Source organism: Lissotriton vulgaris, chromosome 1_1 (assembly GCF_964263255.1).
Source record: "Lissotriton vulgaris chromosome 1_1, aLisVul1.2, whole genome shotgun sequence".
NCBI lineage: Eukaryota > Metazoa > Chordata > Amphibia > Caudata > Salamandridae > Lissotriton > Lissotriton vulgaris.
In genome coordinates, this window is record NC_141685.1 from 216,779,914 (window position 1) to 216,795,521 (window position 15,608).

The window sequence follows — 15,608 nt, forward strand, 5'->3', positions numbered from 1 at the left end:
GCGGTTATTACACCTCCGAACTGCCATAATGCTAGTAGAATTTCTCCTTCTGGCCCTTGGTTCACAGACAACCTCTGGCTCCAAAAACAAACATGTAGATAACAGAAGAGAGTATGGAGTAAGAGGTATGACCGCAAAGAAAATTGAAACTATAAAACTTGCCTTAATAACCAAAACCTTCTTCTCAAAGAAAAAACATCCTACTTCACACAAAAAATAATGGCCTTGGAAAACTGATCCAAAGAATCTTTTAGGGTGATATTTTATTTAACTTGACCACCTAGGAGTATCAACCCAAATATTAGTCAAACATTCTGTAAAACTCTGGCTAACGTCTTGTTGGATAAGGTGGCTCAGATTTTCAATAAATTTAATAAACATTTGTCTCAAAATGTAACAACTCAACTCAAGTCACCTCTGACAAAATATCTTTCTAATCTCTAAAACATTTTTACACTATCATTAGCTCAGGTCATTTACCTTATTAAATCCATCAAATCTGGGTTGCCGAAGGACCCTTGCCCTCCGTCAATTTTGATTCAAGCTGCTGAAACTGTAGCAATGTGCTTAATCGACATTTTCAATTCCATGATGGAAACATGAATCAACCAATTTCGCGTCTGCCTTTTCAAAGCCTAAATATTAGAAAAGGCTATTAATCTTGAGTTACCCAAGATGCTTGATACTACCCAATTTGGCTTTAGAAGTGGTTACAGTACTGAAACTGCCTTAATTAAAACAACTGAGGTGATCAGATCCATAATAGATGGAGGTGGGAAAGCTTTTCTAATACTCTTTGACCTGTCGGCAGCCTTTGATACGATCGACCACAAGGTGTTGGTTGAGTGCCGCTGGGCTGTCAGGATCGAGGAGTCAGCACTTAAAGTGCTAAAATATTTCCTGTCTAGGAGATTTCAAGTAGTAGAACTAGACCCATTTGTGTCCAAACCTTTTTCACTCCCTCAGATGTCCGTACTCAGCCCTACATTATTTAACATCTACCTTAAACCCATGGCCTTACTTATCAGATCATTTTTGGATCTTGCTTCAAACGCGAAAATACACAAATGGTGGTAGCCTTGTCTGCTTCAAATAACCCAGCAGCATCCACTTTCCATGACTGCATGTCTGCAGTTGGAGACTGGATGAATATGAACTGCTTGAAATTAAATGCCTCAAAAACTGAGGTTATTATTTGGAAACTACCCTTCCTATGGACACCAGTCTACTGGCCAGTAGAATTAGGTTCCCCTCCTGAACCAGTATGCAAAGCCAAAAATCTTAGAGTAATAGTAGATAACAAGCTGCCTTTTGGACTGCAGGTTAATGCTGTCACGTCGTCAACATTTCAAGTTCTAAGGATGCTAAAAAAGCTTTTCGTTTCATCCCCAACAAGGCCTTAAAAACAGTAGCTATGGCTCTCATACTTTCCAAAGCTGAGTACTGCAATGCGCTGTATTTAAACTTGCAGCAGCAACATTTAAATAAGGTCCTGCAAAATGCTGCGACAAGACTATTTACAGGGATCCTCAAATATCAGTCAGTCACACAGGCCATCAAATGTCTTCACTGGTTGCCTGTCAGACAACAAATCAGATTTGAGGCTCTCTGCCTTGCACATAAGGCCCCCCATGGAGAAGGCCCAGACTGGCTCAAACAGGCTTTTAAATGGTATATCCCTGGAATAAACCTGAGATCCATGGGTACTCGATAAGTAGTTGTGAATAGATTCAAACAATCAAATTGGGGAGGAGGACGTTTTGTAAACTCCACTGACAAAGAATGGAATGCCCTCCCTTTTTCTATCAGATCAATCTCAAACCTACTTTAGAAAAAGCCTAAAGACATATGGCTTTTACCTTCAAAGCGCTCTTCTCTATCTTTTCTAGATTAAAGTCAGCCCATCTCCCTAAAACCTTCACCATTTATCTGCTGTAGATACTCCATCTTAGTATCAGTCTTCGACCTGTTACATGCTCTCAATGGAGCAGCGCCTAGACACCTACGCGTATGTGTTTGCGCTTTAAAAATCCATGTAACATAACATCTCAATCTCCCTGTGCCTAGCAAAAAGGAATGTAAAATGTAACCAATGCTCATGTAAAGCACTCCAATACTTTGGTGTCGAGTTTGCACTATTTAAAACTGCAAAACAAAGAATAAAAACAGCTGAAAGAGCCACTCTGTGTTTTTCAAACAATAGGTTTGGTTGGCAGCAACACTATCAAAACCAGGACCTAAAACTACAGAGAAATGTCAAACACATAGACCTTAGAAGAGGTAAGGTCTTGACACAATATGCTTTTCCAAGCTGGATACAGAACATGGAGCCTCTGGCAGCAACTAAGAGCACCACAAGTGTGTGTTTAATCCTTGACAATCACAGGTGTTATGTGCTAGTCCACCTTAAGGTAAAAATAATTAAAGAAAAATCCACTTCCCTCAAGAAGATATCCATGACAACTTCTTTAAATAAACTGGAGAACAAGACCCACATTCATAAAAAAAACAAATACAGCGCCTCAAAACGTATTTGACTTTTACTCAAGACGCTCTGCACCATGTCTTAAGAGCATTGCCAAAGGGCGCAATCAACAGAGGTATTATATTGACCAGGAGCTAAAAGGAAAGTGAAGGCAGCTTTGCACCTCCGTGTAATGTGGTGAATAGAAGGAGGGTAGAGGGGTGTAAGCACACGCCGCGGATACTTCGCAGCACTTTGGTGAGTGTCGGACTCACACTAGGTCAAGGCATTTGAAAAGAGAGCACCCACAAGGAATGAGAGAACAGAGACATGTTCATATCAATGGGCATTGGTAGACAGTCAATGGGCATAGGTAGACAGTTTCTATCTGGAATCTCCTGTTGGTATTTAACCCAGAAGATCTAAAGATAGTGAAGCTAAAATGCTCCTCTGGGCCGGGCCAACACACCAATAAGGATGAAAGCCATGGAAGCAGGAACGGGGGGGCAGAAACTGACATGCAGGGCGGTGCATCTTCGGTGTGCATCACACATTATTAGGGTACTATGTGCAACGTTCGGTCCTTACCCACAAAACTCTGCATGTTCCAATATATACTGGACTAATCCCCCCATAAATATCAGCAGGTGTGAGAGGAGGAAGAGCCCCCTCTGAACATTGGCCAACAAGAGGTGCACGTGGTGAGAGAACACAGGTATGCATCACCCTGAGGAGCAGGAGGGGTAAGGTGAGGTGCTTCCGTGTGTTTCTTGCATGGCACATTGTCGTTTTCGCTATGTTAGCCTAATTGTGCACATTGTAGGGTGTTTTTTCTTCTTGCACACGTTTTTCAATATCACGCTTATTTTTGAGCTACATTGTATTTCACACAGAACCAGGATATTTTTTCGATATTTAGCCTTTTCCTGGGGTTTAGTCTGAACAACCTAGACAAGGTCAAACTGCATTGCCCCTTGTTATTCCCTCTAGCACCTAGAATTAATGAAAGAATGCAGGTGCTGTTTTGAATACACACATCGTGTCATATAACTGAGGACAGGGGTTCTAAAAAAAGCACACTCACAGAGCAAAGGTCCTGAGATAAGGGTGCTGTGTCAGCTCAGATGTAGAACATCCACCTGTGTATGCTGAGGTACCGGGAATGACCCAGTGATCTATAATTTATAACCACTTAGCTTCAGTAGTACGGGAGAGTCTAGGCAGATCTGTCAGATAAGATGACAGGGCTTTTTATTGTATACAGTTTATTACCCATCCTGATGACATCATTGACATGCATTTGTTTTCTAATTGTGGCGCAGTTATTGCATCTTAGAGCACAATAGTTTAAATAAACATTGTAAACTTCCTCGTGCCTCTTTATTTTCTTATTGTGGACAGGTACGAGTGGGAGAGTGAAAGGGTGTGTCCTGTTACCAAATCCCTGAGAGGCTCGAGAGTTTTATGTTCCCGGGGTGCTAAATCATTGTCCTCTCTGGGAAGGTTAGGAGGGCAAGTGAGGCACTATTGCTAGTCGGACTCAGGCTCATGGACAGGGCTGTCGTATGGTGACTCAGTCCCTACATACTGATGTTCTATGGTCCCAAGCATAGTTCTGTTTCTGAGCAGAATCCCAGTAACAGAGCATTAGCAGAGCATATGAAGAATTGTTGCAGTGGCCACAAGGAAATGTGAACAAAGGGGAAAAACGTGCTGTGCCGCAGAAAAGTACAGGGTGATGTGTATCATGAAGGCATTGGGCAATGTGCCTCGTGAGAGCTCTGGCTGATATGCTGAGTGGTACACCTGAGAGGAGTATTGGGCGATTTGCGTCAGTGATGCACAGGGAGATGCGCCTCAGCAGAGTGCGGAGTGATGTGTGACTGAATATGAGTAAAATCTGGCAGTAGAATTTTAATGTTCAGAAGACGCTTGGGAGCGAGAACTTTGGTTCATGTCGAGTAGGGTCTCAGGGAAGAGTAAACGTTTATTGCGTAAAGCGCTCTCTATTCCTGAACGATTGAGGGCAATGAAAATTATGTTACACATTTCTTTTCACATGGTGAAAGAAATGTTATTTTGGCCATAATATTGCGGTAACTTGATATCCCCTATTCGATATTTTGTACAGATACCTGTTACCACCTGTAACTGCCTGAGAGTGTATCCCCTCAAAGTGAATGTGCACTCACAACATACACAATTATATTTTTTCTACAGAAACTCTGTTTAATAAATGATACTTCTTGAACTCTCTTTTTTCAAAGATTGACTCTTCTTACCGTTTTTTAAAACATTTTTTTATGACGAAAATACAATACATAAAAAAACTCTATCACAGCCATAGATTTAAAACAACACTCCAACTCCATGTCTCAGACCCTTTCCCATTTTCATGACGGGTGTGATAGGGCTATAAAGCCATTTCCTGGGCTGTCGCTTCCTGTGATGTTACTTCCTGTGCTGTCACTTCCTTTTGTCAGAGGGTGGAACTCCAATGAACTAATTGGGCTGTGTCTCCAGAAAGAGATTTCCACAACACTTGCTAATAATATTAGCTGTTGGCTGGTGGTGACTGAGGAAAAGATACCTAACATGGGGAATCTGAGACAATGCAAAGACTGCCTAATTATGATGGTAATTAAATGGATGCAAATGTAAACATTGCTGTCAGCGCGAAGTGAAGCCGGTTGATTAGTTGCTTAGGGACATTTCCTTCTTGCATGTAACTCGGGTCTATGATGAGATGTCTATTGTGTTCTAAATGTTCATTGTTAGATATCATTACTAAATCAAAAAACACTTCTCCCACCGGACCCTGCCCCCACAAAAACAGTTTTGCTACATTTCAAAACAAACTGATAAAGAAAGCCCAGTGGGGTCAGTTCATGCCGCATTTACGAGCTTTGGGCCATTCACAAAGGCATTTAGAAGTATGTGCTCTCAAGCACTATTACAACTACTTTACGTATTCTTAAATGCAATTTACAATGGTACAAGCTTACATCTACGCCTGTGTTAATCCATGTCTAATACGCAGAGTTCTCCACCAAGAGTGCATATAACTCCATATATGTAGTTCCAGCCTACATTTTAGCGGTAATTTAAGAACGGGAGTTGCAGCGTGGAGTGGATGTAAAATGTGGAATGTCTGCTTGAAAGTGGGAGGAGTCAAGAGAAAATTGCAAAGGGACACAAGGAGAGACAAACAAATACAAAAGCATGCACATAAAAGTGAACCCGCTTGCAAGGGAATTTCTGGGGGTCCATGGAACCCCTTTTACCTCCTCCAGGTGGCGCACTGTCTGTGCGCCTCCTGACAGCTTCTTTGCCTTTGCGCCCGCGTCTATCATACAGTGCGGTTACAGAGGCAAAGGGGTTCCCTCATTTGCATGAGGCCAGCCCCCATGCAAATAAGGGAACGCCCTCTGATGATAGCACTGAAGCATTATGTGCGCCAGCTCCATCTGTATTACAAAAGAGGACACACAAGCGTCTGCGGCCCCTTCTATAATACTAAAGTGTCCCGGGGTGCACAAAGCGGACACAATTACCGTTGCGTCCCTGGGGCACTTCCATACCACGGCCCCTGGAGTTAATGAACTGCACGCATACAGAGATCTGTGTATGGAAATAGTCCCAGTGTTGTTTGACAAAGGTTTGCATGTTGCTACGATCAGTATTAATCCACGAGTTTTACATTGGTCAAATCAGGAATCATAATGATCTAGTTGTTAGCAAAGTCGGAGAGCCTTACATACTCTTTCCATTTTTGTCATGCAGCCCTTGAAACAGGCCTTCTTCATTGAGAGTCCCACAACAGCAGTGGAAAGGCGAATTCAGCAAGATGAACCAGCAAGAGCAGCCGCCATCTTCGAGCCATGTACCAGCGTACCTGAAGATCTTCCGCAAGGGGCAACCGCTAGCTCTTGGGGTGAGTGCTGAACCAAGCCAAGTGTCTGTTCTGAGAGCTCTTACAAGAGCCATTCCTCTGGAGCGAGAACCATGAATTCCGGGTATATTCAATTCAGGTGTATGTGTTTCAGCAGTGATTCACAATAACTGAAGGTCTTCACCAGGGTGGAGTGTGGTGGTGCAGGTCAATGTGTCTAGTATTGAATGAAAGAATGACTCTGGAAGCCTTCTTTGATGTTTGAACTAGATTTTGGATTATGGGTTGCACTTCCTGTATTTTCAACAGACGTGATTGCCACCAGGCATTGGAAGATTTTCCTTGGTGAAGACAGGCCGGTAATGCAGAAATTATTTGTATTTTACGACTCGTAAATATTTTTATGCATGTTATTCCTCATTTCAAACTGTGACAGGCAGAATTAGGTTGTTTATAAAGGGACAATGGGACCCTGTACGTCAAAGGGACCGAGGGTATACATAACATTACAAAAGACATTGGTCCCTTCATGAAGGTAATAAACAATAAGACATATAATTACAATGAGATCTATGTTAACTTTCTCTAAGTGGAGAATCCTTCCATTTATTTCAGCAATAATTTAAAACCATAAGAAAAACAACTACGTGGGCAAAAAGACTGGAAATCAACAGATTTCCTGGCCTCAGGCATTTATATACATAGTCACTCAACAATAAATGCACATTCAGTCACTCACAATAGAGATGGTCTCTTCTGCTCCTATGAAATGTAAGTAAAACATACTAGAGCCAAGGCACACTCTATGCTTAGGATATTCCAATTCCTTCCACTCGAGGTATGTAAAACCTTGATTCAGGCACTAGTGATTAGCTGCCTAGACTACTGCAATGCACGACTGCCACAAATGAAGCCTTACTGAATAAACTGCAAGTGGCTTAGAACACTGCAGCCCGCCTGGTACGGAATATGACATCAAGAACTACTGCATCGCCTCTTTTGCAACAGCTACACTGGCAACTGTTGAGTCTTGGGGCCCTAGGCCCACATGGTGGAAGGACTGTGACACAGACACAGGGGTATAGTGGGTTAGTGAGCCACGAGCACGTGCGCTTGGCTCTTTTTATTAACTGTGTCACGTGATGTCGTGACATCAGTGGTGGGTGGGTATTTAGTGTAGCTTTACAATTTAACCCTTGCCGGTGTCTGCTAGGACACTACATTCCTCCCAAACTTTAATAAAAATTAAGGAAAGACAAAACGTCCGAACCTGTGGGAGGAAGTACAGAAATATACAGTAATTACAAATTTACAATGAGTCTCTTCAGCTGCTTGCTTGATGACGGTGATGGAAATTGCGGCTGAAACTTTAGTTCTTCTTGGCTTGATGTCTTGGTTCTCGGTGGGCGTGCGCTTCTGGACTTACACCGCGGAATTGTGTTGATCAGTCCACTGAGATCTTGCTTTTGAGGGTGACGCCAAACAGGATAACCAGATCTTAGACTAGGATGATGTTGTCTTCTGCTGGTCCGTCGGTTTCTTCACTGTCAGCAGCTTGGCTTCACATTGCAAGGATAGAGAGTTTGAAGGACATTCTTCTCAATAGGATGCCCCTCTCGCAGGTATTCTCCTGCCACGAGATATACCGGAGGCCCTTTGCATCAGGTTTCCACTAGGCCGGGTATTATTCCACGATTCAGAAAAGGGGGTGGTGATGAACAGAGTGTCTGAATTAAGCAGACCACTCTTACCCAGTCCAAAGATCAGGGCTTGATCCATCACCGTTATTTATCTCACTGCACCATCCCAGTTCAGAACCTGGCTATATGCAAATCAGTCTGTCCCTGGCCCAGTGCATCATGGGAACAGGGCAGACTAAACTACCAAGCCAATTCTTCACCAGAAAGGAGACAAGCTACCGGGGACCGGTTTCTGGCATTTCAGCCTCGTCGGCCCGGCTTGCTTGAATCCTGATGGTGCAGTGAGAAAGGGACTCATGTCTGAGTATACCCTGCCACACCTATAGTGGCCAAAAACGATTCAGAAAAGGGGGTGGTGATGAACAGAGTGTCTGAATTAAGCAGACCACTCTTACCCAGTCCAAAGATCAGGGCTTGATCCATCACCGTTATTTATCTCACTGCACCATCCCAGTTCAGAACCTGGCTATATGCAAATCAGTCTGTCCCTGGCCCAGTGCATCATGGGAACAGGGCAGACTAAACTACCAAGCCAATTCTTCACCAGAAAGGAGACAAGCTACCGGGGACCGGTTTCTGGCATTTCAGCCTCGTCGGCCCGGCTTGCTTGAATCCTGATGGTGCAGTGAGAAAGGGACTCATGTCTGAGTATACCCTGCCACACCTATAGTGGCCAAAAACGATTCAGAAAAGGGGGTGGTGATGAACAGAGTGTCTGAATTAAGCAGACCACTCTTACCCAGTCCAAAGATCAGGGCTTGATCCATCACTGTTATTTATCTCACTGCACCATCCCAGTTCAGAACCTCGCTATATGCAAATCAGTCTGTCCCTGGCCCAGTGCATCATGGGAACAGGGCAGACTAAACTACCAAGCCAATTCTTGACCAGAAAGGAGACAAGCTACCGGGGACCGGTTTCTGGCATTTCAGCCTCGTCGGCCCGGCTTGCTTGAATCCTGATGGTGCAGTGAGAAAGGGACTCATGTCTGAGTATACCCTGCCACACCTATAGTGGCCAAAAACGATTCAGAAAAGGGGGTGGTGATGAACAGAGTGTCTGAATTAAGCAGACCACTCTTACCCAGTCCAAAGATCAGGGCTTGATCCATCACCGTTATTTATCTCACTGCACCATCCCAGTTCAGAACCTGGCTATATGCAAATCAGTCTGTCCCTGGCCCAGTGCATCATGGGAACAGGGCAGACTAAACTACCAAGCCAATTCTTCACCAGAAAGGAGACAAGCTACCGGGGACCGGTTTCTGGCATTTCAGCCTCGTCGGCCCGGCTTGCTTGAATCCTGATGGTGCAGTGAGAAAGGGACTCATGTCTGAGTATACCCTGCCACACCTATAGTGGCCAAAAACGATTCAGAAAAGGGGGTGGTGATGAACAGAGTGTCTGAATTAAGCAGACCACTCTTACCCAGTCCAAAGATCAGGGCTTGATCCATCACCGTTATTTATCTCACTGCACCATCCCAGTTCAGAACCTGGCTATATGCAAATCAGTCTGTCCCTGGCCCAGTGCATCATGGGAACAGGGCAGACTAAACTACCAAGCCAATTCTTCACCAGAAAGGAGACAAGCTACCGGGGACCGGCTCTTGGCATTTCAGCCTCGTCGGCCCGGCTTGCTTGAATCCTGATGGTGCAGTGAGAAAGGGACTCATGTCTGAGTATACCCTGCCACACCTATAGTGGCCAAAAAAGATTCAGAAAAGGGGGTGGTGATGAACAGAGTGTCTGAATTAAGCAGACCACTCTTACCCAGTCCAAAGATCAGGGCTTGATCCATCACCGTTATTTATCTCACTGCACCATCCCAGTTCAGAACCTGGCTATATGCAAATCAGTCTGTCCCTGGCCCAGTGCATCATGGGAACAGGGCAGACTAAACTACCATTCCAATTCTTCACCAGAAAGGAGACAAGCTACCGGGGACCGGTTTCTGGCATTTCAGCCTCGTCGGCCCGGCTTGCTTGAATCCTGATGGTGCAGTGAGAAAGGGACTCATGTCTGAGTATACCCTGCCACACCTATAGTGGCCAAAAACGATTCAGAAAAGGGGGTGGTGATGAACAGAGTGTCTGAATTAAGCAGACCACTCTTACCCAGTCCAAAGATCAGGGCTTGATCCATCACCGTTATTTATCTCACTGCACCATCCCAGTTCAGAACCTGGCTATATGCAAATCAGTCTGTCCCTGGCCCAGTGCATCATGGGAACAGGGCAGACTAAACTACCAAGCCAATTCTTCACCAGAAAGGAGACAAGCTACCGGGGACCGGCTTCTGGCATTTCAGCCTCGTCGGCCCGGCTTGCTTGAATCCTGATGGTGCAGTGAGAAAGGGACTCATGTCTGAGTATACCCTGCCACACCTATAGTGGCCAAAAACGATTCAGAAAAGGGGGTGGTGATGAACAGAGTGTCTGAATTAAGCAGACCACTCTTAGCCAGTCCAAAGATCAGGGCTTGATCCATCATCGTTATTTATCTCACTGCACCATCCCAGTTCAGAACCTGGCTATATGCAAATCAGTCTGTCCCTGGCCCAGTGCATCATGGGAACAGGGCAGACTAAACTACCAAGCCAATTCTTCACCAGAAAGGAGACAAGCTACCGGGGACCGGTTTCTGGCATTTCAGCCTCGTCGGCCCGGCTTGCTTGAATCCTTATGGTGCAGTGAGAAAGGGACTCATGTCTGAGTATACCCTGCCACACCTATAGTGGCCAAAAACGATTCAGAAAAGGGGGTGGTGATGAACAGAGTGTCTGAATTAAGCAGACCACTCTTACCCAGTCCAAAGATCAGGGCTTGATCCATCACTGTTATTTATCTCACTGCACCATCCCAGTTCAGAACCTGGCTATATGCAAATCAGTCTGTCCCTGGCCCAGTGCATCATGGGAACAGGGCAGACTAAACTACCAAGCCAATTCTTCACCAGAAAGGAGACAAGCTACCGGGGACCGGTTTCTGGCATTTCAGCCTCGTCGGCCCGGCTTGCTTGAATCCTGATGGTGCAGTGAGAAAGGGACTCATGTCTGAGTATACCCTGCCACACCTATAGTGGCCAAAAACGATTCAGAAAAGGGGGTGGTGATGAACAGAGTGTCTGAATTAAGCAGACCACTCTTACCCAGTCCAAAGATCAGGGCTTGATCCATCACCGTTATTTATCTCACTGCACCATCCCAGTTCAGAACCTGGCTATATGCAAATCAGTCTGTCCCTGGCCCAGTGCATCATGGGAACAGGGCAGACTAAACTACCAAGCCAATTCTTCACCAGAAAGGAGACAAGCTACCGGGGACCGGTTTCTGGCATTTCAGCCTCGTCGGCCCGGCTTGCTTGAATCCTGATGGTGCAGTGAGAAAGGGACTCATGTCTGAGTATACCCTGCCACACCTATAGTGGCCAAAAACGATTCAGAAAAGGGGGTGGTGATGAACAGAGTGTCTGAATTAAGCAGACCACTCTTACCCAGTCCAAAGATCAGGGCTTGATCCATCACCGTTATTTATCTCACTGCACCATCCCAGTTCAGAACCTGGCTATATGCAAATCAGTCTGTCCATGGCCCAGTGCATCATGGGAACAGGGCAGACTAAACTACCAAGCCAATTCTTCACCAGAAAGGAGACAAGCTACCGGGGACCGGTTTCTGGCATTTCAGCCTCGTCGGCCCGGCTTGCTTGAATCCTGATGGTGCAGTGAGAAAGGGACTCATGTCTGAGTATACCCTGCCACACCTATAGTGGCCAAAAACGATTCAGAAAAGGGGGTGGTGATGAACAGAGTGTCTGAATTAAGCAGACCACTCTTACCCAGTCCAAAGATCAGGGCTTGATCCATCACTGTTATTTATCTCACTGCACCATCCCAGTTCAGAACCTGGCTATATGCAAATCAGTCTGTCCCTGGCCCAGTGCATCATGGGAACAGGGCAGACTAAACTACCAAGCCAATTCTTGACCAGAAAGGAGACAAGCTACCGGGGACCGGTTTCTGGCATTTCAGCCTCGTCGGCCCGGCTTGCTTGAATCCTGATGGTGCAGTGAGAAAGGGACTCATGTCTGAGTATACCCTGCCACACCTATAGTGGCCAAAAACGATTCAGAAAAGGGGGTGGTGATGAACAGAGTGTCTGAATTAAGCAGACCACTCTTACCCAGTCCAAAGATCAGGGCTTGATCCATCACCGTTATTTATCTCACTGCACCATCCCAGTTCAGAACCTGGCTATATGCAAATCAGTCTGTCCCTGGCCCAGTGCATCATGGGAACAGGGCAGACTAAACTACCAAGCCAATTCTTCACCAGAAAGGAGACAAGCTACCGGGGACCGGCTTCTGGCATTTCAGCCTCGTCGGCCCGGCTTGCTTGAATCCTGATGGTGCAGTGAGAAAGGGACTCATGTCTGAGTATACCCTGCCACACCTATAGTGGCCAAAAACGATTCAGAAAAGGGGGTGGTGATGAACAGAGTGTCTGAATTAAGCAGACCACGCTTAGCCAGTCCAAAGATCAGGGCTTGATCCATCATCGTTATTTATCTCACTGCACCATCCCAGTTCAGAACCTGGCTATATGCAAATCAGTCTGTCCCTGGCCCAGTGCATCATGGGAACAGGGCAGACTAAACTACCAAGCCAATTCTTCACCAGAAAGGAGACAAGCTACCGGGGACCAGTTTCTGGCATTTCAGCCTCGTCGGCCCGGCTTGCTTGAATCCTTATGGTGCAGTGAGAAAGGGACTCATGTCTGAGTATACCCTGCCACACCTATAGTGGCCAAAAAAGATTCAGAAAAGGGGGTGGTGATGAACAGAGTGTCTGAATTAAGCAGACCACTCTTACCCAGTCCAAAGATCAGGGCTTGATCCATCACTGTTATTTATCTCACTGCACCATCCCAGTTCAGAACCTGGCTATATGCAAATCAGTCTGTCCCTGGCCCAGTGCATCATGGGAACAGGGCAGACTAAACTACCAAGCCAATTCTTCACCAGAAAGGAGACAAGCTACCGGGGACCGGTTTCTGGCATTTCAGCCTCATCGGCCCGGCTTGCTTGAATCCTGATGGTGCAGTGAGAAAGGGACTCATGTCTGAGTATACCCTGCCACACCTATAGTGGCCAAAAACGATTCAGAAAAGGGGGTGGTGATGAACAGAGTGTCTGAATTAAGCAGACCACTCTTACCCAGTCCAAAGATCAGGGCTTGATCCATCACCGTTATTTATCTCACTGCACCATCCCAGTTCAGAACCTGGCTATATGCAAATCAGTCTGTCCCTGGCCCAGTGCATCATGGGAACAGGGCAGACTAAACTACCAAGCCAATTCTTCACCAGAAAGGAGACAAGCTACCCGGGACCGGTTTCTGGCATTTCAGCCTCGTCGGCCCGGCTTGCTTGAATCCTGATGGTGCAGTGAGAAAGGGACTCATGTCTGAGTATACCCTGCCACACCTATAGTGGCCAAAAACGATTCAGAAAAGGGGGTGGTGATGAACAGAGTGTCTGAATTAAGCAGACCACTCTTACCCAGTCCAAAGATCAGGGCTTGATCCATCACCGTTATTTATCTCACTGCACCATCCCAGTTCAGAACCTGGCTATATGCAAATCAGTCTGTCCCTGGCCCAGTGCATCGTGGGAACAGGGCAGACTAAACTACCAAGCCAATTCTTCACCAGAAAGGAGACAAGCTACCGGGGACCGGCTTCTGGCATTTCAGCCTCGTCGGCCCGGCTTGCTTGAATCCTGATGGTGCAGTGAGAAAGGGACTCATGTCTGAGTATACCCTGCCACACCTATAGTGGCCAAAAACGATTCAGAAAAGGGGGTGGTGATGAACAGAGTGTCTGAATTAAGCAGACCACTCTTAGCCAGTCCAAAGATCAGGGCTTGATCCATCACCGTTATTTATCTCACTGCACCATCCCAGTTCAGAACCTGGCTATATGCAAATCAGTCTGTCCCTGGCCCAGTGCATCATGGGAACAGGGCAGACTAAACTACCAAGCCAATTCTTCACCAGAAAGGAGACAAGCTACCGGGGACCGGTTTCTGGCATTTCAGCCTCGTCGGCCCGGCTTGCTTGAATCCTGATGGTGCAGTGAGAAAGGGACTCATGTCTGAGTATACCCTGCCACACCTATAGTGGCCAAAAACGATTCAGAAAAGGGGGTGGTGATGAACAGAGTGTCTGAATTAAGCAGACCACTCTTACCCAGTCCAAAGATCAGGGCTTGATCCATCACCGTTATTTATCTCACTGCACCATCCCAGTTCAGAACCTGGCTATATGCAAATCAGTCTGTCCCTGGCCCAGTGCATCATGGGAACAGGGCAGACTAAACTACCAAGCCAATTCTTCACCAGAAAGGAGACAAGCTACCGGGGACCGGCTTCTGGCATTTCAGCCTCGTCGGCCCGGCTTGCTTGAATCCTGATGGTGCAGTGAGAAAGGGACTCATGTCTGAGTATACCCTGCCACACCTATAGTGGCCAAAAACGATTCAGAAAAGGGGGTGGTGATGAACAGAGTGTCTGAATTAAGCAGACCACGCTTAGCCAGTCCAAAGATCAGGGCTTGATCCATCATCGTTATTTATCTCACTGCACCATCCCAGTTCAGAACCTGGCTATATGCAAATCAGTCTGTCCCTGGCCCAGTGCATCATGGGAACAGGGCAGACTAAACTACCAAGCCAATTCTTCACCAGAAAGGAGACAAGCTACCGGGGACCGGCTTCTGGCATTTCAGCCTCGTCGGCCCGGCTTGCTTGAATCCTGATGGTGCAGTGAGAAAGGGACTCATGTCTGAGTATACCCTGCCACACCTATAGTGGCCAAAAACGATTCAGAAAAGGGGGTGGTGATGAACAGAGTGTCTGAATTAAGCAGACCACTCTTAGCCAGTCCAAAGATCAGGGCTTGATCCATCACCGTTATTTATCTCACTGCACCATCCCAGTTCAGAACCTGGCTATATGCAAATCAGTCTGTCCCTGGCCCAGTGCATCATGGGAACAGGGCAGACTAAACTACCAAGCCAATTCTTCACCAGAAAGGAGACAAGCTACCGGGGACCGGTTTCTGGCATTTCAGCCTCGTCGGCCCGGCTTGCTTGAATCCTGATGGTGCAGTGAGAAAGGGACTCATGTCTGAGTATACCCTGCCACACCTATAGTGGCCAAAAACGATTCAGAAAAGGGGGTGGTGATGAACAGAGTGTCTGAATTAAGCAGACCACTCTTACCCAGTCCAAAGATCAGGGCTTGATCCATCACCGTTATTTATCTCACTGCACCATCCCAGTTCAGAACCTGGCTATATGCAAATCAGTCTGTCCCTGGCCCAGTGCATCATGGGAACAGGGCAGACTAAACTACCAAGCCAATTCTTCACCAGAAAGGAGACAAGCTACCGGGGACCGGCTTCTGGCATTTCAGCCTCGTCGGCCCGGCTTGCTTGAATCCTGATGGTGCAGTGAGAAAGGGACTCATGTCTGAGTATACCCTGCCACACCTATAGTG

The 15,608-nt window shown here is 46.3% G+C and overlaps 1 protein-coding gene across 3 annotated transcripts in view; it reads left to right on the forward strand.

Moving 5' to 3' along the window:
* The window catches only part of LOC147740925 (membrane-spanning 4-domains subfamily A member 4A-like), a 251,533-nt gene that overhangs the window by 95,244 nt on the left and 140,681 nt on the right, over window positions 1-15,608 (forward strand). For all 3 annotated transcript variants that reach the window (XM_086952218.1, XM_086952219.1, XM_086952220.1), the window contains exon 2: window positions 6,248-6,398. In XM_086952218.1, the coding sequence (XP_086808344.1) occupies window positions 6,312-6,398 (87 nt within the window). In that variant the 5' untranslated portion in view covers window positions 6,248-6,311. The remainder of the gene's footprint in view (window positions 1-6,247; window positions 6,399-15,608) is intronic.